The 23,308-nt window shown below is 41.7% G+C and overlaps 1 protein-coding gene across 1 annotated transcript in view; it reads right to left on the bottom strand.

Moving 5' to 3' along the window:
* GKAP1 (G kinase anchoring protein 1) overlaps positions 1–23,308 on the bottom strand; it is a 264,594-nt gene that overhangs the window by 57,954 nt on the left and 183,332 nt on the right. Inside the window, exon 9 of the mRNA XM_053699968.1 lies at positions 136–206. Within this exon, the coding sequence (XP_053555943.1) occupies positions 136–206 (71 nt within the window). The remainder of the gene's footprint in view (positions 1–135; positions 207–23,308) is intronic.

Here is a 23,308-nt window from a genome sequence, read left to right as displayed (position 1 = left end):
ATTAAAATATAGTAATGACCTGCACAACAATGCAGTTATGCTAGAACAGCACTAATTTTCCAAACCACCTATTATTCAATCTTATACAATCTACTCACATCTCACAAGCAGCATATTTAATATTGGTATTCTTACCTGTGATGTTAATTCAGTTTTAATAGATAGTAACTCTTCAACCTGTAGCAGGATTTCTGCTTTATCTTTCACTAATTAAAAATGAGATCACTGTTAGTAGATATCTGTATGGAAATTAGAAAACATTTATGTTATAAAAAATATACTGTAATAATGAAGACAATCCACTTTTTTTAAGGAAAAGCTATATTGGACAGAAATTCTTTATAATACAGATATTCTGCTCCAGTAGCAATTGTCAGCATGTTGTAAGGCATATATCTATGTAAGCATGGTTACAATCATTCCCTAACAGTTTGACGGCACACAAAAGTGTATCATTACTAAAATCCCATTAGTATAGTCCCATTAAAAATTGTAACTAAATATGATGAATGCTTTGTTGCACATTAAAATAAGATTTGTGTTTCTGGCTTCTCTTTCGATCTAAAAAACAAAATAAAAGGTCAACTGGCCAAGCCAATATTTTTGAAGGACATAAATTTTCTCACTGCTCCTTGCTACAGAGAAGAGAAACAGACTTCACTCTTCCATGACAAGAGTCTCCTTAAGAAAAATGATTTGGAAGGTATGGCCACTAAAAAGTACCAGGAAAATAAGGTATCATTTTATTTCTTCAGTCAAATTAAAGAACTAATGACCTACCAGCAAGTATCTTGCATTTGACTCCCATTATAGAAAATGTGTAATATCATATCTTTGCAATGATTAATCATGTCTTGTTCAATGAGCAGAGCCAACCAAAGCAGATCTAAAAACATAATTTATGCTTACCTGATAAATTTATTTCTCTTGTAGTGTGTTCAGTCCACGGGTCATCCATTACTTATGGGATATATTCTCCTTCCCAACAGGAAGTTGCAAGAGGATCACCCAAGCAGAGCTGCTATATAGCTCCTCCCCTCACATGTCATATCCAGTCATTCGACCGAAACAAGACGAGAAAGGAGAAACTATAGGGTGCAGTGGTGACTGGAGTTATAATTTAAAATTTAGAACCTGCCTCAAAAAGACAGGGCGGGCCGTGGACTGAACACACTACAAGAGAAATAAATTTATCAGGTAAGCATAAATTATGTTTTCTCTTGTTAAGTGTGTTCAGTCCACGGGTCATCCATTACTTATGGGATACCAATACCAAAGCTAAAGTACACGGATGAAGGGAGGGACAAGGCAGGAACATTAAACAGAAGGAACCACTGCCTGTAGAACCTTTCTCCCAAAAACAGCCTCCAAAGAAGCAAAAGTGTCAAATTTGTAAAATTTGGAAAAAGTATGAAGTGAAGACCAAGTTGCAGCCTTGCAAATCTGTTCAACAGAGGCCTCATTTTTAAAGGCCCAAGTGGAAGCCACAGCTCTAGTGGAATGAGCTGTAATTCTTTCAGGAGGCTGCTGTCCAGCAGTCTCATACGCTAAACGTATTATGCTACGAAGCCAAAAAGAGAGAGAGGTAGCTAAAGCCTTTTGACCTCTCCTCTGTCCAGAGTAAACGACAAACAGGGAAGAAGTTTGTTGAAAATCTTTAGTTGCCTGTAAGTAGAACTTCAGGGCACGGACCACGTCTAGATTATGCAAAAGACGTTCCTTCTTTGAAGAAGGATTAGGACACACTGATGGAACAACAATCTCTTGATTGATATTCCTGTTAGAAACAACCTTAGGCAAAAATCCAGGTTTAGTACGCAGGACTACCGTGTCTGAATGAAAGATCAGATAAGGAGAATCACAATGTAAGGCAGATAACTCCGAGACTCTTCGAGCCGAGGAAATAGCCATCAAAAACAGAACTTTCCAAGATAAAAGCTTAATATCAATGGAATGAAGGGGTTCAAACGGAACACCCTGAAGAACTTTAAGAACCAAGTTTAAGCTCCACGGAGGAGCAACAGCTTTAAACACAGGCTTAATCCTAGCCAAACCCTGATAAAAAGCCTGGACGTCTGGATTCCCTGCCAGACGCTTGTGTAAAAGGACAGAGCAGAAATCTGTCCCTTTAGTGAACTAGCGGATAAGCCCTTTTCTAAACCCTCTTGTAGAAAAGCCAATATCCTAGGAATCCTAACCTTACTCCATGAGTAACTCTTGGATTCACACCAATATAAATATTTACGCCATATTTTATGGTAAATTTTTCTGGTAACAGGTTTCCGAGCCTGTATCAATGTATCAATAACCGAATCCGAAAACCCACGCTTTGATAGAATCAAGCGTTCAATCTCCAAGCAGTCAGCCTCAGAGAAATTAGGTTTGGATGGTTGAAAGGACCCTGAATTAGAAGGTCCTGCCTCAGAGGTAGAGACCATGGTGGACAGAACAACATGTCCACTAGGTCTGCATACCAGGTCCTGCGTGGCCACGCAGGCGCTATCAGAATCACCGATGCTCTCTCCTGTTTGATCCTGGCAATCAGTCGAGGTAGCAACGGAAAAGGTGGAAACACATAAGCTATGTTGAAAACCCAAGGGGCTGCAAGTGCATCTACCAGCACCGCTCCCGGGTCCCTGGACCTGGATCCGTAACGAGGAAGCTTGGCGTTCTGGCGAGATGCCATAAGATCCAGATCCGGTTTGCCCCAACGACAAATCAGTTGAGCAAATACCTCCGGGTGTAGTTCCCACTCCCCCGGATGAAAAGTCTGGCGACTTAGAAAATCCGCTTCCCAGTTCTCCACACCTGGGATGTAGATCGCTGACAGGTGGCAAGAGTGTGACTCTGTCCAGCGAATTATCTTCGAGACTTCCAACATCGCTAGGGAACTCCTGGTTCCCCCTTGATGATTGATGTAAGCCACAGTCGTGATGTTGTCCGACTGAAACCTGATGAACCTCAGTGTTGCTAACTGAGGCCAAGCTAGAAGAGCATTGAATATTGCTCTTAATTCTAGAATGTTGATTGGTAGGAGTTTCTCCTCCTGAGTCCACGATCCCTGAGCCTTCAGGGAGTTCCAGACTGCTCCCCAGCCTAGAAGGCTGGCATCTGTTGTTACAATCGTCCAATCTGGTCTGCGAAAGGTCATTCCTTCGGACAGATGAACCCGTGACAACCACCAGAGAAGAGAATCTCTGGTCTCCTGGTCCAGATTTAGCAAAGGGGACAGATCTGAGTAATCCCCGTTCCACTGACTTAGCATGCATAGTTGCAGCGGTCTGAGATGCAGGCGCGCAAATGGCACTATGTCCATTGCCGCGACCATCAAGCCGATTACTTCCATACACTGAGCTACTGATGGGCTTGGAATGGAGTGAAGGGCACGGCAAGCATTGAGAATCTTTGATAACCTGGACTCCGTCAGGTAAATCTTCATCTCTACAGAATCTATAAGAGTCCCTAGAAAAGGAACCCTTGTGAGCGCTAACAGAGAACTCTTTTCCACGTTCACTTTCCACCCATGCGACCTCAGAAATGCTAGAACTATCTCTGTATGAGACTTTGCATTTTGAAAACTTGACGCTTGAATCAGAATGTCGTCTAGGTACGGAGCCACCGCTATGCCTCGTGGTCTTAGTACCGCCAGAAGTGAGCCCAGAACCTTTGTAAAAATTCTCGGGGCCGTAGCTAACCCGAAGGGAAGAGCTACAAACTGGTAATGCCTGTCTAGAAAGGCAAATCTTAGGTACCGATAATGATCTTTGTGAATCGGTATGTGAAGGTAGGCATCCTATAAGTCCACTGTGGTCATATATTGACCCTCTTGGATCATGGGCAGGATGGTCCGAATGGTTTCCATCTTGAACGATGGAACCCTTAGGAATTTGTTTAAGATTTTTAAGTCTAAGATTGGTCTGAAGGTTCCCTCTTTTTTGGGAACCACAAATAGATTTGAGTAAAACCCTTGTCCTCGTTCCGTTCGCGGAACTGGGTGGATCACTCCCATCACTAAGAGGTCTTGTACACATTGTAGAAATGCCTCTTTCTTTACTAGGTTTGTTGATAACCTTGACAGATGAAACCTCCCTTGTGGAGGAGAAGTTTTGAAATCCAGAAGGTATCCCTGAGATATAATCTCCAACGTCCAGGGATCCTGTACATCTGTTGCCCAGGCCTGGGCGAAGAGAGAAAGTCTGCCCCCCACTAAATCCGTCTCCGGAGAGGGGGCCCTGTCTTCATGCTGTCTTAGGGGCGGAAGTAGGCTTTCTGGCCTGCTTGCCCTTGTTTCATGACTGGTTGCCTTTCCAACCCTGTCTGTAACGAGCAGTAGTTCCTTCCTGTTTTGGAGCGGAGGAAGTGGATGCTGCTCCTGCCTTGAAGTTACGAAAGGCACGAAAATTAGACTGTTTGGCCTTTGATTTGGCCCTGTCCTGAGGAAGGGTGTGGCCCTTACCTCCCGTAATGTCAGCAATAATTTCCTTCAAGCCGGGCCCGAATAAGGTCTGCCCTTTGAAAGGAATGTTTAGTAGTTTAGACTTAGAAGTTACATCTGCTGACCAGGATTTAAGCCATAGTGCCCTGCGCGCCTGTATGGCGACTCCGGAATTTTTAGCCGTAAGTTTGGTTAAATGCACTACGGCATCCTAAACAAACGCATTAGCCAGTTTAAGCGTTCTAACTTTGCTCAAAGTCTCATCCAATGGTGCTGTGCGAATCGCCTCTTCCAGAGACTCAAACCAGAATGCCGCTGCAGCCGTGACAGGCGCAATGCATGCAAGAGGCTGCAATATAAAACCTTGTTGATCAAACATTTTCTTAAGGTAACCCTCTAATTTTTTTATCCATTGGATCTGAGAAAGCACAGCTATCCTCCACCGGGATAGTGGTACGCTTGGCTAAAGTAGAAACTGCTCCCTCCACCTTAGGGACCGTCTGCCATAAGTCTCGTGTGGTGGCGTCTATAGGGAACATTTTTCTAAATATCGGAGGAGGGGAAAAGGGCACACCGGGTCTGTCCCACTCCTTACTAATAATTTCTGTAAGCCTTTTTGGTATAGGAAAAACGTCAGTACACACTGGTACCGCATAGTATCTATCCAACCTACATAATTTCTCTGGGATTGCCACCGTGTCGCAATCATTCAGAGCCGCTAACACCTCCCCTAGTAACACGCGGAGGTTCTCAAGCTTAAATTTAAAATTTGAAATTTCTGAATCCGGTCTCCCCGGATCAGAACCGTCACCGACAGAATGAAGCTCACCGTCCTCATGTTCTGAAAATTGTGACGCAGTATCAGACATGGCTCTCGTGTCATCAGCGCGCTCTGTCCTTAACCCAGAGTTATCGCGCTTGCCTCTTAATTCGGGCATATTGTATAATACTTCTTTCATAACATTAGCCATATCATGTAAACTGATTTGTAAGGGCCTTGATGAACTTGGCGCCTCAATCCTAAGCACCTCCCGAGCGGGAGACGCAGGTACTGACACGTGAGGAGAGTTAGACGGCATAACTTCCCCCTCGTTGTCTGGTGATAATTTCTTTATCGGTACAGATTGACTTTTATTCAAAGTAATATCAATACAATTGGTACACATATTTCTATTGGGCTCCACATCGGCTTTTGAACATAATGAACAAGCAGATTCCTCTGTATCAGACATGTTTAAACAGACTAGCAATGAAGCTAGCAAGCTTGGAAATCACTTTCAATAAGTTTACAAGCAATATAAAAAACGCTGCAGCGCTTTTAAAAAACACAGTTGAATAACAAAGTAAATTAATTCTTAACGAGAAATGTATTAATTAGCAGAGGATTGCACCCATTAGCAAAAGGATGATTAACCCCTCAATACCCAAAAACGGATATCAAATTAAGATTTAACGCTTTTATCACAGTCAAACACACTGTCACAGATCTGCTGTGACTGATTACCTCCCTCAAAAACGAATTTTGAAGACCCCTGAGCTCTCTAGAGACGTCCTGGATCAAGGAGGAAGAAAACAGGAAGACTGTGCTAGAATTTTAACTGCGCAACAAGGCGCTAAAACAAGGTCCCTCCCACTCATATTACAACAGTGGGAGACCTGAGATAACGGTTTCTATGCAGAAAATACGTTAGCCATGTGGAAAAAAATCATGCCCAAAAAGATTTATCACCAAAGTACCTCACAAAAACGAATAACATGCCAGTAAACGTTTTAAAAACAACATTTTGAATGTCATGCAAAGTTATCACTAAGCCTGCTACCAGTCGCTTCCACTGCAGATAAGGCTTAAACATTATTTCAGTATTAACAGTATTTTCTCAGTCAAATTCTAGTCCCTAGAAAATAACTCAACTGCGCATACATTTATCAGCCTGATACCAGTCGCTACTACTGCATTTAAGGCTGTACTTACATCATATGGGTAACAGCAGTATTTTCTTAGTCAATTCCATTCCCAGAAAATAATGTACTGCACATACCTCATTTGCGGAGGACCCCGCATGCTATTCCCCTCTTTCTGAAGTTACCCTACTCCTCAGAATGTCGAGAACAGCCAGCGGATCTTAGTTACGTCTGCTAAGATCATAGAAAAACGCAGGCAGATTCTTCTCCAAATACTGCCCGAGATACAAAAAAAACGGCACACTCCGGTGTCATTTTAAAATAAACTTTTGATTGAAGAATAATTAAGTAAAAACTCCAACTCCTCTCGCGACCTCCTTCTCTGTTGAGGGTTGCAAGAGAATGACTGGATATGACATGTGAGGGGAGGAGCTATATAGCAGCTCTGCTTGGGTGATCCTCTTGCAACTTCCTGTTGGGAAGGAGAATATATCCCATAAGTAATGGATGACCCGTGGACTGAACACACTTAACAAGAGAAAAGTAATCTGTCTGTAATGTAAAGTAAGGTAAATTAATTTAGACTGACCCTATAAAATTATAGAAAAATAATTGCCACAGTTTCTTAAACACATTTAATCTACAGTTTGTTTGTTTTTTGCCATGTTGGTATTCACTTTGACTAGGCAGCTTTTGCCCTGTTGGCATTTACTTTGACTAGGCAGCTTTTGCCCTGTTGGCATTTACTTTGACTAGGCAGCTTTTGCCCTGTTGGCAATTACTTTGACTAGGGAGCTTTTGCCCTGTTGGCAATTACTTTGACTAGGGAGCTTTTGCCCTGTTGGCAATTACTTTGACTAGGGAACTTTTGCCCTGTTGGCATTTACTTTGACTAGGCAGCTTTTGCCCTGTTGGCAATTACTTTGATTAGGCAGCTTTTGCCCTGTTGGCAATTACTTTGACTAGGGAGCTTTTGCCCTGTTGGCATTTACTTTGACTAGGGAGCTTTTGCCCTGTTGGCATTTACTTTTGTGCGTCACAATTTTGTTGTGGTATAACCAATGTGATAGCTACATCTGGATTACTGCCTTGAAATTAAACACAGCTTGTTCTTACTGATCTGTCTGACCTACATCCTATCTCCTCTTTTCTTTGCTTGACCTGCTTCTGCTTTATGAAGTAATAATAATAATTGTATTATGTATATAAAGGTGATTTCAGATGTACAACTCTTCATTAGTGGAGTACTTGCACATTTATAGTGAGGATTCAATTTATAAATGCAAAGATTTAACTTAAGATTTTTAGGCAAAAACATAATTTATGCTTACCTGATAAATGTATTTCTCTTGTGGTGTATCCAGTCCACGGATGATCCATTACTTGTGGGATATTCTTCCCAACAGGAAGTTGCAAGAGGATCACCCACAGCAGAGCTGCTATATAGCTCCTCCCATAACTGCCATATCCAGTCATTCGACCGAAACTAGCCGAGAAAGGAGAAACCATAGGGTGCAGTGGTGACTGTAGTTTAAAATTTAGACCTGCCTTAAAAGGACAGGGCGGGCTGTGGACTGGATACACCACAAGAGAAATAAATTTATCAGGTAAGCATAAATTATGTTTTCTCTTGTTAGGTGTATCCAGTCCACGGATCATCCATTACGTGTGGGATACCAATACCAAAGCTAAAGTACACGGATGAAGGGAGGGACAAGGCAGGTACTTAAACGGAAGGGACCACTGCTTGTAGAACCTTTCTCCCAAAAATAGCCTCCGAAGAAGCAAAAGTATCAAATTTGTAAAATTTTGAAAAGGTATGAAGCGAAGACCAAGTCGCCGCTTTGCAAATCTGTTCAACAGAAGCCTCATTTTTAAAGGCCCAGGTGGAAGCCACAGCTCTAGTAGACAGCAGCTCCTTTCAGGGGGCTGCTGTCCAGCAGTCTCATAGGCTAAGCGTATTACGCTCCGAAGCCAAAAAGAAAGAGGTTGCCGAAGCCTTTTGACCTCTCCTCTGTCCAGAGTAAACAACAAACAGGGAAGATGTTTGACGAAAATCTTTAGTCGCTTGTAAGTAAAACTTTAAAGCACGGACTACGTCCAAATTATGTAAAAGACGTTCCTTCTTTGAAGAAGGATTAGGACACAATGATGGAACAACAATCTCTTGATTGATATTCTTGTTGGAAACTACCTTAGGTAAAAACCCAGGTTTTGTACGCAGAACTACTTTATCTGTATGGAAAATCAGATAAGGAGAATCACATTGTAAAGCTGATAACTCAGAGACTCTACGAGCCGAGGAAATAGCCATCAAAAACAGAACTTTCCAAGATAAAAGTTTGATATCAATGGAATGAAGGGGTTCAAACGGAACTCCTTGAAGAACCTTAAGAACCAAGTTTAAGCTCCATGGAGGAGCAACAGGTTTAAACACAGGCTTAATTCTAACCAAAGCCTGACAAAATGCCTGGACGTCTGGAACCTCTGCCAGACGCTTGTGCAAAAGGATAGACAGAGCAGAAATCTGTCCCTTTAAAGAACTAGCTGATAATCCTTTATCCAAACCCTCTTGGAGAAAGGACAATATCCTAGGAATCCTAACCTTACTCCATGAGTAATTCTTGGATTCACACCAATGAAGATATTTGCGCCATATCTTATGGTAGATTTTCCTGGTTACAGGCTTTCGTGCCTGTATTAAGGTATCAATGACTGACTCGGAGAAGCCACGCCTTGATAAAATCAAGCGTTCAATCTCCAGGCAGTCAGTCTCAGAGAAATTAGATTTGGATGATTGAAAGGACCTTGTAGTAGAAGGTCTTGTCTCAGAGGCAGAGGCCAAGGTGGAAAGGATGACATGTCCACCAGGTCTGCATACCAGGTCCTGCGTGGCCACGCAGGCTCGATCAAGGATCACCGATGCTCTCTCCTGTTTGATTTTGGCAATCAGTCGAGGGAGCAGAGGAAACGGTGAAAACACATAAGCCAGGTTGAAGAACCACGGTGCTGCTAGAGCATCTATCAGCGTCGCTTCTGGGTCTCTGGATCCGTAACAAGGAAGCTTGGCGTTCTGGCGAGACGCCATGAGATCCAATTCTGGTGTGCCCCAACGATGAACCAATTGAGCAAACACCTCCGGATGGAGTTCCCACTCCCCCGGATGAAAAGTCTGACGACTTAGAAAATCCGCCTCCCAGTTCTCTACACCTGGGATATAGATCGCTGATAGATGGCAAGAGTGAGTCTCTGCCCAGCGAATTATCTTGGAGACTTCTAACATCGCTACGGAGCTCCTGGTCCCCCCTTGATGGTTGATGTAAGCCACAGTCGTGATGTTGTCCGACTGAAATCTGATGAACCTCAGGGTTGCTAACTGAGGCCAAGCTAGAAGAGCATTGAATATTACTCTTAACTCCAGAATATTTATTGGGAGGAGTTTCTCCTCCTGAGTCCACGATCCCTGAGCCTTCAGGGAATTCCAGACTGCACCCCAACCTAGAAGGCTGGCATCTGTTGTTACAATTGTCCAATCTGGCCTGCGAAAGGTCATACCTTTGGACAGATGGACCCGAGATAGCCACCAGAGAAGAGAATCTCTGGTCTCTTGATCCAGATTTAGCAGAGGGGACAAATCTGTGTAATCCCCATTCCACTGACTGAGCATGCATAATTGCAGCCGTCTGAGATGTAGGCACGCAAATGGCACTATGTCCATCGCCGCTACCATTAAGCCGATCACTTCCATGCACTGAGCCACCGAAGGGCGCGGAATGTAGTGAAGAACACGGCAGGAATTTAGAAGCTTTGATAACCTGGACTCCATCAGGTAAATTTTCATTTCTACAGAATCTATCAGAGTTCCTAGGAAGGAAACCCTTGTGAGGGGTGATAGAGAACTCTTTCCCTCGTTAACTTTCCACCCATGCGACCTCAGAAATGCCAACACTATGTCCGTATGAGATTTGGCAATTTGGAAGTTTGACGCCTGTATCAGGATGTCGTCAAGATAAGGGGCCACTGCTATGCCCCGTGGTCTTAGGACCACCAGAAGAGACCCCAGAACCTTTGTAAACATTCTTGGGGCAGTAGCTAACCTGAAGGGAAGAGCCACAAACTGGTAATGGCTGTCTAGAAAGGCAAACCGTAGGAACCGATGATGATCTTTGTGAATCGGTATGTGAAGGTAAGCATCCTTCAAATCCACTGTGGTCATGTACTGACCCTCCTGGATCATAGGTAGGATTGTCCGAAGTTTCCATTTTGAACGATGGAACTCTGAGGAATTTGTTTAAGATCTTTAGATCCAAAATTGGTCTGAAGGTTCCCTCTTTCTTGGGAACCACAAACAGATTTGAATAAAATACGTGTCCTTGTTCAATCTGTGGAACTGGATGGATCACTCCCATTACTAGGAGGTCTTGCACACAGCGTAAGAATGCCTCTTTCTTTATCTGGTTTACAGATAATCTCGAAAGGTGAAATCTCCCTTGTGGGGGGGGGGGGGGGGAAGCTTTGAAGTCCAGAAGATATCCCTGAGATATGATCTCCAACGCCCAGGGATCCTGAACATCTCTTGCCCACGCCTGGGCGAAGAGAGAAAGTCTGCCCCCTACTAGATCCGTTGCCGGATAGGGGGCTGTTCCTACATGCTGTCTTAGAGGCAGTAGCAGGCTTTCTGGCCTGCTTGCCTTTGCTCCAGGCCTGGTTAGATTTCCAGGCCGGCTAGGATTGCGCAAAAGTTCCCTCTTGTTTTGTAGCAGAGGAAGTTGATGCTGCACCTGCCTTGAAGTTTCGAAAGGCACGAAAATTAGACTATTTGGCCCTTGATTTGGCCCTATCCTGAGGAAGGGTATGACCCTTACCTCCAGTAATGTCGGCAATAATTTCCTTCAAACCAGGCCCGAATAGGGTTTGCCCCTTGAAGGGAATGTTAAGTAATTTAGACTTTGAAGTCACGTCAGCTGACCAAGATTTAAGCCATAGCGCCCTACGCGCCTGGATGGCGAATCCAGAATTCTTAGCAGTTAGTTTAGTCAAATGACCAATGGCATCAGAAACAAAAGAATTAGCTAGCTTAAGTGTTCGAAGCTTGTCAAGTATTTCAGTCAATGGAGTAGTTGTCTGAAAGGCCTCTTCCAGAGACTCAAACCAGAACACCGCAGCAGCAGTGACAGGAGCAATGCATGCAAGGGGCTGCAGGATAAAACCTTGTTGAATAAACATTTTCTTAAGGTAACCTAATTTTTTATCCATTGGATCTGAAAAAGCACAACTGTCCTCGACAGGGATAGTGGTACGCTTTGCTAAAGTAGAAACTGCTCCCTCCACCTTAGGGACCGTCTGCCATAAGTCCCGTGTGGTGGCGTCTATTGGAAACATTTTTCTAAAAATAGGAGGGGGGGAAAACGGCACACCGGGTCTATCCCACTCCTTAGTAATAATTTCTGTAAACCTTTTAGGTATTGGAAAAACGTCAGTACACACCGGCACCGCATAGTATTTATCCAGTCTACACAATTTCTCTGGCACTGCAATTGTGTCACAGTCATTCAGAGCAGCTAAAACCTCTCCAAGCAACACCCGGAGGTTCTCAAGCTTAAATTTAAAAGTAGACATATCTGAATCAGGTTTCCCCGAGTCAGAGACGTCACCACAAACAGAAGTTCTTCCTCAGCTTCTGCATATTGTGACGCAGTATCAGACATGGGCCTTAAAACATCTGCACGCTCTGTATTACGTCTAACCCCAGAGCTATCGCGCTTTCCTCTGAATTCAGGCAGTCTGGCTAATACCGCTGACAGGGTATTATCCATGATTGCCGCCATGTCCTGCAAAGTAATCGCTATGGGCGTCTTTGATGTACTTGCCGCCATTTTAGCGTGAGTCCCTTGAGCGGGAGTCAAAGGGTCCGACACGTGGGGAGAGTTAGTCGGCATAACTTCCCCCTCGTCAGAATCGTCTGGTGACAATTCTTTTAAAGATAACAGCTGATCTTAAAGTGAAATCAATACATTTAGTACACATTCTCCTATGGGGTTCCACCATGGCTTTTAAAAATAATGAACAAGGAGTTTCCTCTATGTCAGACATGTTTATACAGACTAGCAATGAGACTAGCAAGCTTGGAAAACACTTTAAATCAAGTTAACAAGCAATATAAAAAAACGTTACTGTGCCTTTAAGAGAAACAAATTTTGCCAAAATTTAAAATAACAGTGAAAAAAGGCAGTTAAACTAACGAAATTTTTACAGTGTATGTAACAAGTCAGCAGAGCATTGCACCCACTTGCAAATGGATGATTAACCCCTTAATACAAAAAACATATTAACAAAACGAAAAAACATAATTTATGTAAGAACTTACCTGATAAATTCATTTCTTTCATATTAGCAAGAGTCCATGAGCTAGTGACGTATGGGATATACATTCCTACCAGGAGGGGTAGTTTCCCAAACCTCAAAATGCCTATAAATACACCCCTCACCACACCCACAAATCAGTTTAACGAATAGCCAAGAAGTGGGGTGATAAGAAAAAAAAGTGCGAAAGCATAAAAAATAAGGAATTGGAATAATTGTGCTTTATACAAAAAAATCATAACCACCACAAAAAGGGTGGGCCTCATGGACTCTTGCTAATATGAAAGAAATGAATTTATCAGGTAAGTTCTTACATAAATTATGTTTTCTTTCATGTAATTAGCAAGAGTCCATGAGCTAGTGACGTATGGGATAATGACTACCCAAGATGTGGATCTCTTCACGCAAGAGTCACTAGAGAGGGAGGGATAAAATAAAGACAGCCAATTCCGCTGAAAATAATCCACACCCAAAATAAAGTTTAAATGATAATAAAAAAATGATAAGCAGGGGGGCGGAGCCTGACAGCTAAGAGAGCAGACGTGTGGACCTGGAGCTCTCCAAATCAAACTGACTAAAAATGGCCAAACATTCAATTTTGTGATTATTTAAACTGTCCAAACACATAGTGAGTGAACACAAACACATCTGCTAGCTCCTTAAGGAATTGACTATGGATTAATGGACTGTGGAAACTATCTTAGTGAAACTGCGTTTTGAGGCCTTCAGCAACGAACTGGATTACAAAGCCAGGATCTCTGCTATTATTTACGAAGCAGTATCTTTCTAATATTGTATACATGGATCCGGAGGCTGCACTGTGCAAATTCGAAGATAGAGTTTGTGGGATTTTGGAGAAGCACTTCTCTACGCTTAGCTTGGCAGTTGTACTGCTGCTTGAACAAATTCACCCCTTACATGGCAAAAATGGCGGCAGTGATCCAGGAGTCGCGGAGACAATGAGTCTGATTCCCCTACACACGCGGAATAATTCTATACCTTCAGCAGTAGCTAATGCTTGGGCAGGAGTGTGTGAGCATGACCCCAGGTCAAATCTCGATGGATCACAAGTTAGCACGAGAGCGTCGGATACCTGCTGCAACTCACCGGATCTAGAAGAGACTGAAGCCGCAAAGTTAAGCCTGCCGATGGCAGACCCAAGAGGAGTGAAATCACGCAGCCTTCATAGTGTACCTTATTTGGGCGCTTTGTATTATCTATGGGAAGGTGCTCGCAGCTCCCCGATACCCCAACGTAATTATGTACCTGAGTCGGAACAGTGTAACAGGAGCCTTCAGCAATGTGAGAGCGATGTTCTCTGTAGTGAGTATTTCACTTCTTTTGAATTTGTATACAATACACTACTACAAAAGGCTGGGGCAAGCCATCAGCTAGCGGCCATGATCCGGATATCGCACTTGCTATATTATTCAGAGCTCCTACTTGCCATCGCTCTCTCTGCAGACCACATTAGAAAGGGAATTGGCTGAATCGCCTTCTGCCCTATGTGCGACCTGCTGGCTACGCTTCAGAACTGGCATAGGCTTATTATCCCCAACTCCTAGCTTTTCTACTGTGTGACATTGGCATTAACAAGGCAGCCCTCCATGATGCAGATTGCTGTCTGTTTATATTAACATTGCTTCCTGCAAACTCCTAGGTATATTGGTCGGGATGTTATGTGGTCCTGGTAGACATTACTCAACTCTGCTATGCCTCATCTCACCAGTTGTATGATCTAATATTGCTTATTTAATTTCACTGCTCTCCAACAACTGAACCTTAGTACGCCATGTATATGGTTTATATTTACACAGCAGGACTGATACTATTTAGACCCCAAATACTATGGTGTATAGTGCCAGTTCATAATATTTTGTTTGATGTTGATATTGATGTTCTCTACATTATGTACATTTTGTTTAATGTGTTCCTGTTCATAATATAGTGTATTATGTTCTGGTATGTGGGGTTCCGTTTTATCTCTATGACAGTATGCTTATATTTGCTCGCAATGAGTCGTTGTTACAATCCTGTGTATGACATTGGAATTGTTTTATTCTCCCTTATTTACAGAGCATAACACTTGCTGCCTTATAATGTTTCCATTGCCTAGTGCTAACTCTTCTTTTCATACCGCTCCTCTGCGGTCGCCTCTGGGAGACTGGCAGTACATTTCTTCAGGCATTGCAGTCATTTGTTTTACCCGTGTAACTAACTACCTGTGTGCTGCATATAGACTCTACTCTATACCAATCTTGTATATGTACATATCTAACCCCTATATTTTCTTTCCTGACAATAGTTTCCTGTCATACCTCTAATATTCTTATTTCTATGTTTAATCCATTTATGGGTGACATTGTACTTTAGTTCCCTTAGTTCTAATATTATATCCCTATTGAAGATTGCTTTACCTTAGCATGTTATTGTGTCCATAGATGAAAATGTCATTTTAATCTGCTAATTGTTCGGTTCTTTGATATGTTATAGCTATAAGATACATGCTTATGTATTTCAGATAGATACAGGTTGCTTGACTCTCCTTAACCTACTCTTTCAGGCGAGTGACACACTAATAGCTCCTCCGTATGTGATGTGTCTGTTGCCGGGTGTAGGGCCCGCACCCGGCTGGCATGGTTTACCACTGTCAACATAGATATATGCCTGTTTCTACCGAACCGATATAGTCCACAATATTTTTAGCTGCTTTGGAGTTAAGTATTTTACTATTATGGGAATGCTTAGATTTAGTATATATTCACTACTTTTTAATTTCTATCTATTGGGTGTTTACCACCATTACACTGCATCCCCCTATTTTTTTTCAATTTACTTATATCCCTTACTATTAATGGTTGCAATTTATCCCCATAGTTATGTTGCATATAATCTCCCTACTAGATATTTGAGTTTTACTAACACATATGCCCATTATAATTGCCCATTCAAGCTATCCACTCACAGACTCATAGAGTCCGCTGACAAAACCCTATTGTTATATCCCCCCGCCCACCTCTATACCCTGAGATTTGTAATTAGTCTCAGTGGTTTGCGCGGTTTCTCTCGTTATATACCGCAAACAAAATCATATCAATCCTGTGGATTCTATTTCATTCCTGGTTATTTACGTGTAACAACATATTGAATGTATAGAATCCGTGACATTTTGTGAAAGAGAATAAGCCCTAGATTGAGCATTCATGACACATTTTTTTTTTTATTTTATGTATGATCGCTAACCAAGTTCTATATAGATATAGACAGTTTAAATTTGCAATCCTATCTGACTACGTTTAAATTTACAGCTAACTGTTCAATAACTGTTGGAAAAGCATTATAAAACAAAAAAGTACGAGGCTTTCATTTGATTGGGACTCTAACTATGACTTTACAACCGTTTATTTTTGCATCTTCTATTTTTTATGCTGGAAATCAGCACCATTTATGTTACAGTTTCAGTTATTCTGTGATGCTATTTAGTTCTTTTTTTTTGTAGTATGTCTGTATGTCACAACTTTATTTGCCTCAATAAAAACTATTAAAAAAAAAAAAAAAAGATAAGCAGAAAATTCAAACTGAAACAGCTGCCTGAAGTACTTTTCGACCAAAAACAGCTTCAGAAGAAGAAAACACATCAAAATGGTAGAATTTAGTAAAAGTATGCAAAGAAGACCAAGTTGCTGCTTTGCAAATCTGGTCAACCGAAGCTTCATTCCTAAACGCCCAGGAAGTAGAAACTGACCTAGTAGAATGAGCTGTAATCCTTTGAGGCGGAGTTTTACCCGACTCGACATAAGCATGATGAATTAAAGATTTCAACCAAGATGCCAAGGAAATGGCAGAAGCCTTCTGACCTTTCCTAGAACCAGAAAAGATAACAAATAGACTAGAAGTCTTTCGGAAATTCTTAGTAGCTTCAACATAATATTTCAAAGCTCTAACCACATCCAAAGAATGCAATGATTTCTCCTTAGAATTCTTAGGATTAGGACATAATGAAGGAACCACAATTTCTCTACTAATGTTGTTAGAATTCACAACCTTAGGTAAGAATTTAAAAGAAGTTCGCAACACCACCTTATCCTGATGAAAAATCAGAAAAGGAGACTCACAAGAAAGAGCAGATAATTCAGAAACTCTTCTGGCAGAAGAGATGGCCAAAAGGAACAAAACTTTCCAAGAAAGTAATTTGATGTCCAATGAATGCATAGGTTCAAACGGAGGAGCTTGAAGAGCCCCCAGAACCAAATTCAAACTCCAAGGAGGAGAAATTGATTTAATAACAGGTTTTATACGAACCAAAGCTTGTACAAAACAATGAATATCAGGAAGATTAGCAATCTTTCTGTGAAAAAGAACAGAAAGAGCAGAGATTTGTCCTTTCAAGGAACTTGCAGACAAACCTTTATCCAAACCATCCTGAAGAAACTGTAAAATTCTCGGAATTCTAAAAGAATGCCAGGAAAAATGATGAGAAAGACACCAAGAAATGTAAGTCTTCCAGACTCGATAATATATCTCTCTAGAGTCAGAGAAAGCTCTTTGACTAAGAATCAAGCGTTCAATCTCCATACCTTTAAATTTAAGGATTTGAGTTCCTGATGGAAAAAAGGACCTTGCGACAGAAGGTCTGGTCTTAACGGAAGAGTCCACGGTTGGCAAGAGGCCACCCGGACAAGATCCGCATACCAAAACCTGTGAGGCCATGCTGGAGCCACCAGCAGAACAAACGAGCATTCCTTCAGAATCTTGGAGATTACTCTTGGAAGAAGAACTAGAGGCGGAAAGATATAGGCAGGATGATACTTCCAAGGAAGTGACAATGCATCCACTGCTTCCGCTTGAGGATCCCTGGATCTGGACAGATACCTGGGAAGTTTCTTGTTTAGATGAGAGGCCATCAGATCTATTTCTGGAAGTCCCCACATTTGAACAATCTGAAGAAATACCTCTGGGTGAAGAGACCATTCGCCCGGATGTAACGTTTGGCGACTGAGATAATCCGCTTCCCAATTGTCTATACCTGGGATATGAACCGCAGAAATTAGACAGGAGCTGGATTCCGCCCAAACCAGAATTCGAGATACTTCTTTCATAGCCAGAGGACTGTAAGTCCCTCCTTGATGATTGATGTATGCCACAGTAGTGACATTGTCTGTCTGAAAACAAATGAACGATTCTCTCTTTAGAAGATCTCTGAAAATTGCACGGAGTTCCAAAATATTGATCGGTAATCTCACCTCCTGAGATTCCCAAACCCCTTGTGCTGTCAGAGACCCCCAAACAGCTCCCCAACCTGTCAGACTTGCATCTGTTGAAATTATAGTCCAGGTCGGAAGAACAAAAGAAGACCCCTGAACTAAACGATGGTGATCCGTCCACCACGTCAGAGAGTGTCGTACAATCTGTTTTAAAGATATTAATTGAGATATCTTTGTGTAATCCCTGAACCACTGGTTCAGCATACAGAGCTGAAGAGGTCGCATGTGAAAACGAGCAAAGGGGATCGCGTCCGATGCAGCAGTCATAAGACCTAGAATTTCCATGCATAAGGCTACCGAAGGGAATGATTGAGACTGAAGGTTTCGACAAGCTGATATCAATTTTAGACGTCTCTTGTCTGTCAAAGATAGAGTCATGGACACTGAATCTAAAAACCTAAAAAGGTTACCCTTGTCTGAGGAATCAATGAACTTTTTGGTAAATTGATCCTCCAACCATGATCTTGAAGAAACAACACAAGTCGATTCGTATGAGATTCTGCTAAATGTGAAGACTGAGCAAGTACCAAGATATCGTCCAAATAAGGAAATACCACAATACCCTGTTCTCTGATTACAGACAGAAGGGCACCGAGAACCTTTGTAAAAATTCTTGGAGCTGTTGCTAGGCCAAACGGCAGAGCCACAAACTGGTAATGCTTGTCTAGGAAAGAGAATCTCAGAAACTGATAGTGATCTGGATGAATCGGAATATGCAGATATGCATCCTGTAAATCTATTGTAGACATATAATGCCCTTGCTGAACAAAAGGCAGGATAGTCCTTACAGTTACCATTTTGAATGTTGGTATCCTTACATAACGATTCAATATTTTTAGATCCAGAACTGGTCTGAAGGAATTCTCCTTCTTTGGTACAATTAAGAGACTTGAATAAAACCCCAGCCCCTGTTTCAGAACTGGAACTGGCATAATTACTCCAGCCAACTCTAGATCTGAAACACATTTCAGAAATGCTTGAGCCTTCGCTGGATTTACTGGGACACGGGAAAGAAAAAATCTCTTTGCAGGAGGCCTTATCTTGAAACCAATTCTGTACCCTTCTGAAACAATGTTCTGAATCCAAAGATTGTGAACGGAATTGATCCAAATTTCCTTGAAAAAACGTAATCTGCCCCCTACCAGCTGAGCTGGAATGAGGGCCGCACCTTCATGTGGACTTAGGAGCTGGCTTTGATTTTCTAAAAGGCTTGGATTTATTCCAAACTGGAGATGGTTTCCAAACTGATACCGCTCCTGAGGATGCAGGATCAGGCTTTTGTTCCTTGTTGTGACGAAAGGAACGAAAACGATTAGACCTAAATTTACCTTTAGATTTTTTATCCTGTGGTAAAAAAGTTCCTTTCCCTCCAGTAACAGTTGAGATAATAGAATCCAACTGAGAACCAAACAATTTATTACCCTGGAAAGAAAGGGAAAGCAGAGTAGACTTAGAAGACATATCAGCATTCCACGTTTTAAGCCATAAAGCTCTTCTAGCTAAAATAGCTAGAGACATATACCTGACATCAACTCTAATGATATCAAAGATGGCATCACAAACAAAATTATTAGCATGTTGAAGAAGAATAATAATGTTATGAGAATTATGATCTGTTACTTGTTGCGCTAAAGCTTCTAACCAAAAAGTTGAAGCTGCAGCAACATCCGCTAAAGATATAGCTGGTCTAAGAAGATTACCTGAACACAAGTAAGCTTTTCTTAGAAAGGAATCAATTTTCCTATCTAAAGGATCCTTAAAGGAAGTACCATCTGCCGTTGGAATAGTAGTACGCTTAGCAAGAGTAGAGACAGCCCCATCAACCTTAGGGATTTTGTCCCAAAACTCTAATCTAATCTGTCAGATGGCACAGGATATAATTGCTTAAAACGTTTAGAAGGAGTAAATGAATTACCCAAATTATTCCATTCCCTGGAAATTAATTCAGAAATAGCACCAGGAACAGGAAAAACTTCTGGAATAACTACAGGAGATCTAAAAACCTTATCTAAACGTTTAGATTTAGTATCAAGAGGACCAGAATCCTCAATTTCTAATGCAATTAGGACATCTTTAAGTAAAGAACGAATAAATTCCATTTTAAATAAATATGAAGATTTATCAGCATCAACCTCTGAGACAGAATCCTCTGAACCAGAAGAACTATTATCAGAATCAGAATGATGATGTTCATTTAAAAATTCATCTGAAAAATTAGAAGTTTTAAAAGTCTTTTTGTGTTTACTAGAAGGAGGAATAACAGACATAGCCTTCTTAATGGATTTAGAAACAAAATCTCTTATGTTATCAGGAACACTGAGTATTAGATGTTGATGGAACAGCAACAGGTAATGTAACTTTACTAAAGGAAATATTATCTGCATTAATAAGTTTGTCATGACATACAGTACAAACAACAGCTGGAGGAACAGCTACCAAAAGTTTACAGCAGATACACTTAGCTTTGGTAGCTCCAGCATCAGGCAGTGATTTTCCAGAAGTATCTTCTGACTCAGTTGCAACGTGGGACATCTTGCAATATGTAATAGAAAAAACAACATATAAAGCAAAATTGATCAAATTCCTTAAATGACAGTTTCAGGAATGGGAAAAAATGCCAGTGAACAAGCTTCTAGCAACCAGAAGCAAAAAATAATGAGACTTAAATAAAGTGGAGACAAAAATGACGCCCACATTATTTGGCGCCTAAATGCTATTGGCGCCAAAAATGACGCCACATCCGGAACGCCGACATTTTTGGCGCGAAAAATGTAAAAAATGACGCAACTTCCGGCGACATGTATGACGCCGGAAACAGAAAAATTTTCGCGCCAAGAATGACGCAATAAAATGAAGCATTTTCAGCCCACAGGGAAAAGTCAAATTTAAAGGTAAGATAAAAATTGATATATTCAGATGCATTATCCCAAATATGAAACTGACTGTCTGAAATAAGGAAATGTTGAACATCCTAAGTCAAGGCAAATAAATGTTTGAATACATATATTTAGAACTTTATATAAAAGTGCCCAATCATAGCTTTAGAGTGTCACAGAAAATAAGACTTACTTACTCCAGGACACTCATCTACATGTTGTAGAAAGCCAAACCAGTACTGAAACGAAAATCAGCAGAGGTAATGGTATATATATAAGAGTATATCGTCGATCTGAAAAGGGAGGTAAGAGATGAATCTCTACGACCGATAACAGAGAACCTATGAAATAGACCCCGTAGAAGGAGATCATTGAATTCAAATAGGCAATACTCTCCTCACATCCCTCTGACATTCACTGCACGCTGAGAGGAAAACCGGGCTCCAACCTGCTGCGGAGCGCATATCAACGTAGAATCTAGCACAAACTTACTTCACCACCTCCATAGGAGGCAAAGTTTGTAAAACTGATTTGTGGGTGTGGTGAGGGGTGTATTTATAGGCATTTTGAGGTTTGGGAAACTTTGCCCCTCCTGGTAGGAATGTATATCCCATACGTCACTAGCTCATGGACTCTTGCTAATTACATGAAAGAAATATGTTTTTTAAACAGTCATAACAACTGCCACAGCTCCTACTTTTGAAGCCGTTTGAGCCCTTCAGAGATGTCCTATAGCATGCAGGGGGCTGCTGAGGGAAGCTGAATGTCACAGTTTGAAATTTTAACTGCACCAACTGTAACTTTTATACTATAACAGTGGAAAGCCTCAGGAAACTGTTTCTAGGCAAAAAACAAAATTTATGCTTACCTGATAAATTACTTTCTCCAACGGTGTGTCCGGTCCACGGCGTCATCCATTACTTGTGGGATATTCTCCTCCCCTACAGGGAATGGCAAGAAGAGCACACAGCAAGAGCTGTCCATATAGTCCCCACTCCGGCTCCGCCCCCCCAGTCATTCGACCGATGGTTAGGAGAAAAAGGAGAAACCATAGGGTGCCGTGGTGACTGTAGTGTATAGAGAAAGAAATTTTTCAAACCTGATTAAAAAACCAGGGCGGGCCGTGGACCGGACACACCGTTGGAGAAAGTAATTTATCAGGTAAGCATAAATTCTGTTTTCTCCAACATTGGTGTGTCCGGTCCACGGCGTCATCCATTACTTGTGGGAACCAATACCAAAGCTTTAGGACACGGATGAAGGGAGGGAGCAAATCAGGTTACCTAAACAGAAGGCACCACGGCTTGCAAAACCTTTCTCCCAAAAATAGCCTCCGAAGAAGCATAAGTATCAAATTTGTAGAATCTGGCAAAAGTGTGCAGAGAAGACCAAGTCTCTGCCGTACATATCTGATCAACAGAAGCCTCGTTCTTGAAGGCTCATGGGAAGCCACAGCCCTAGTAGAGTGAGCCGTGATTCGTTCAGGAGGCTGCCGTCCGGCAGTCTCATAAGTCAATCGGATAATACTTTTCCGCCCGAAAGAAGAGAGGTAGCAGTAGCTTTTTGCCCTCTCCTCTTACTAGAGTAAACGACAAACAAAGATGAGGTTTGTCTAAAATCCTTTGTTGCTTCTAAATAGGACTTTAAAGCACGAACTACATCTAAATTGTGTAACAAACGTTCCTTCTTTGAAACTGGATTCGGACACAGAGAAGGAACAAGTATTTCCTGGTTAACATTCTTGTTGGAACAACTTTCGGATGAAAACCAGGCTTAGTACGCAAAACAACCTTATCTGAATGGAAACACCAGATAGGGTGGATCACACTGCAAATCAGATAATTCAGAAACTCTTCTAGCAGAAGAAATAGCAACCAAAACAGAACTTTCCAAGAAAAGTAATTTGGTATCTATGGAATGTAAAGGTTCAAATGGAACCCCTTGAAGAACTGAAGGAACTAAATTTAGACTCCAAGAAGGAGTTATGGGTCTATAAACAGGCTTGATTCTGACTAAAGCCTGTACAAGAGCTTGTACCTCTGGCACAGCTGCCAGTCGTTTGTGTAAAGCAGAAATCTTAGGAATTTTAATCTTACTCCAGGAGAATCCCTTGGATTCACACCAACAGATATATTTTTTCCATATTTTATGGTAAATCTTTCTAGTCACAGGTTTTCTGGCTTGTACCAGAGTATCTATCACTGAATTTGAAAACCCACGCTTGGATAAAATCAAGCGTTCAATTTCCAAGCAGTCAGCTGCAGAGAAACTAGATTTGGATGTTCGAATGGACCTTGTACTAGAAGATCCTGTCTCAAAGGTGGCTTCCATGGTGAAGCCGATGACATTCACCAGGTCTGCATACCAAGTCCTGCGCGGCCACGCAGGAGCTATCAGAATCACAGAGGCCTTCTCCTGTTTGATCCTGGCTACAAGCCTGGGAAGGAGAGGGAACGGTGGAAACGCAT

Source organism: Bombina bombina, chromosome 2 (assembly GCF_027579735.1).
Source record: "Bombina bombina isolate aBomBom1 chromosome 2, aBomBom1.pri, whole genome shotgun sequence".
Classification (NCBI taxonomy): Eukaryota; Metazoa; Chordata; class Amphibia; order Anura; family Bombinatoridae; genus Bombina; species Bombina bombina.
Note: the sequence above shows the minus strand (reverse complement) of the source record. Positions and strands in the feature narration are given on the sequence as shown.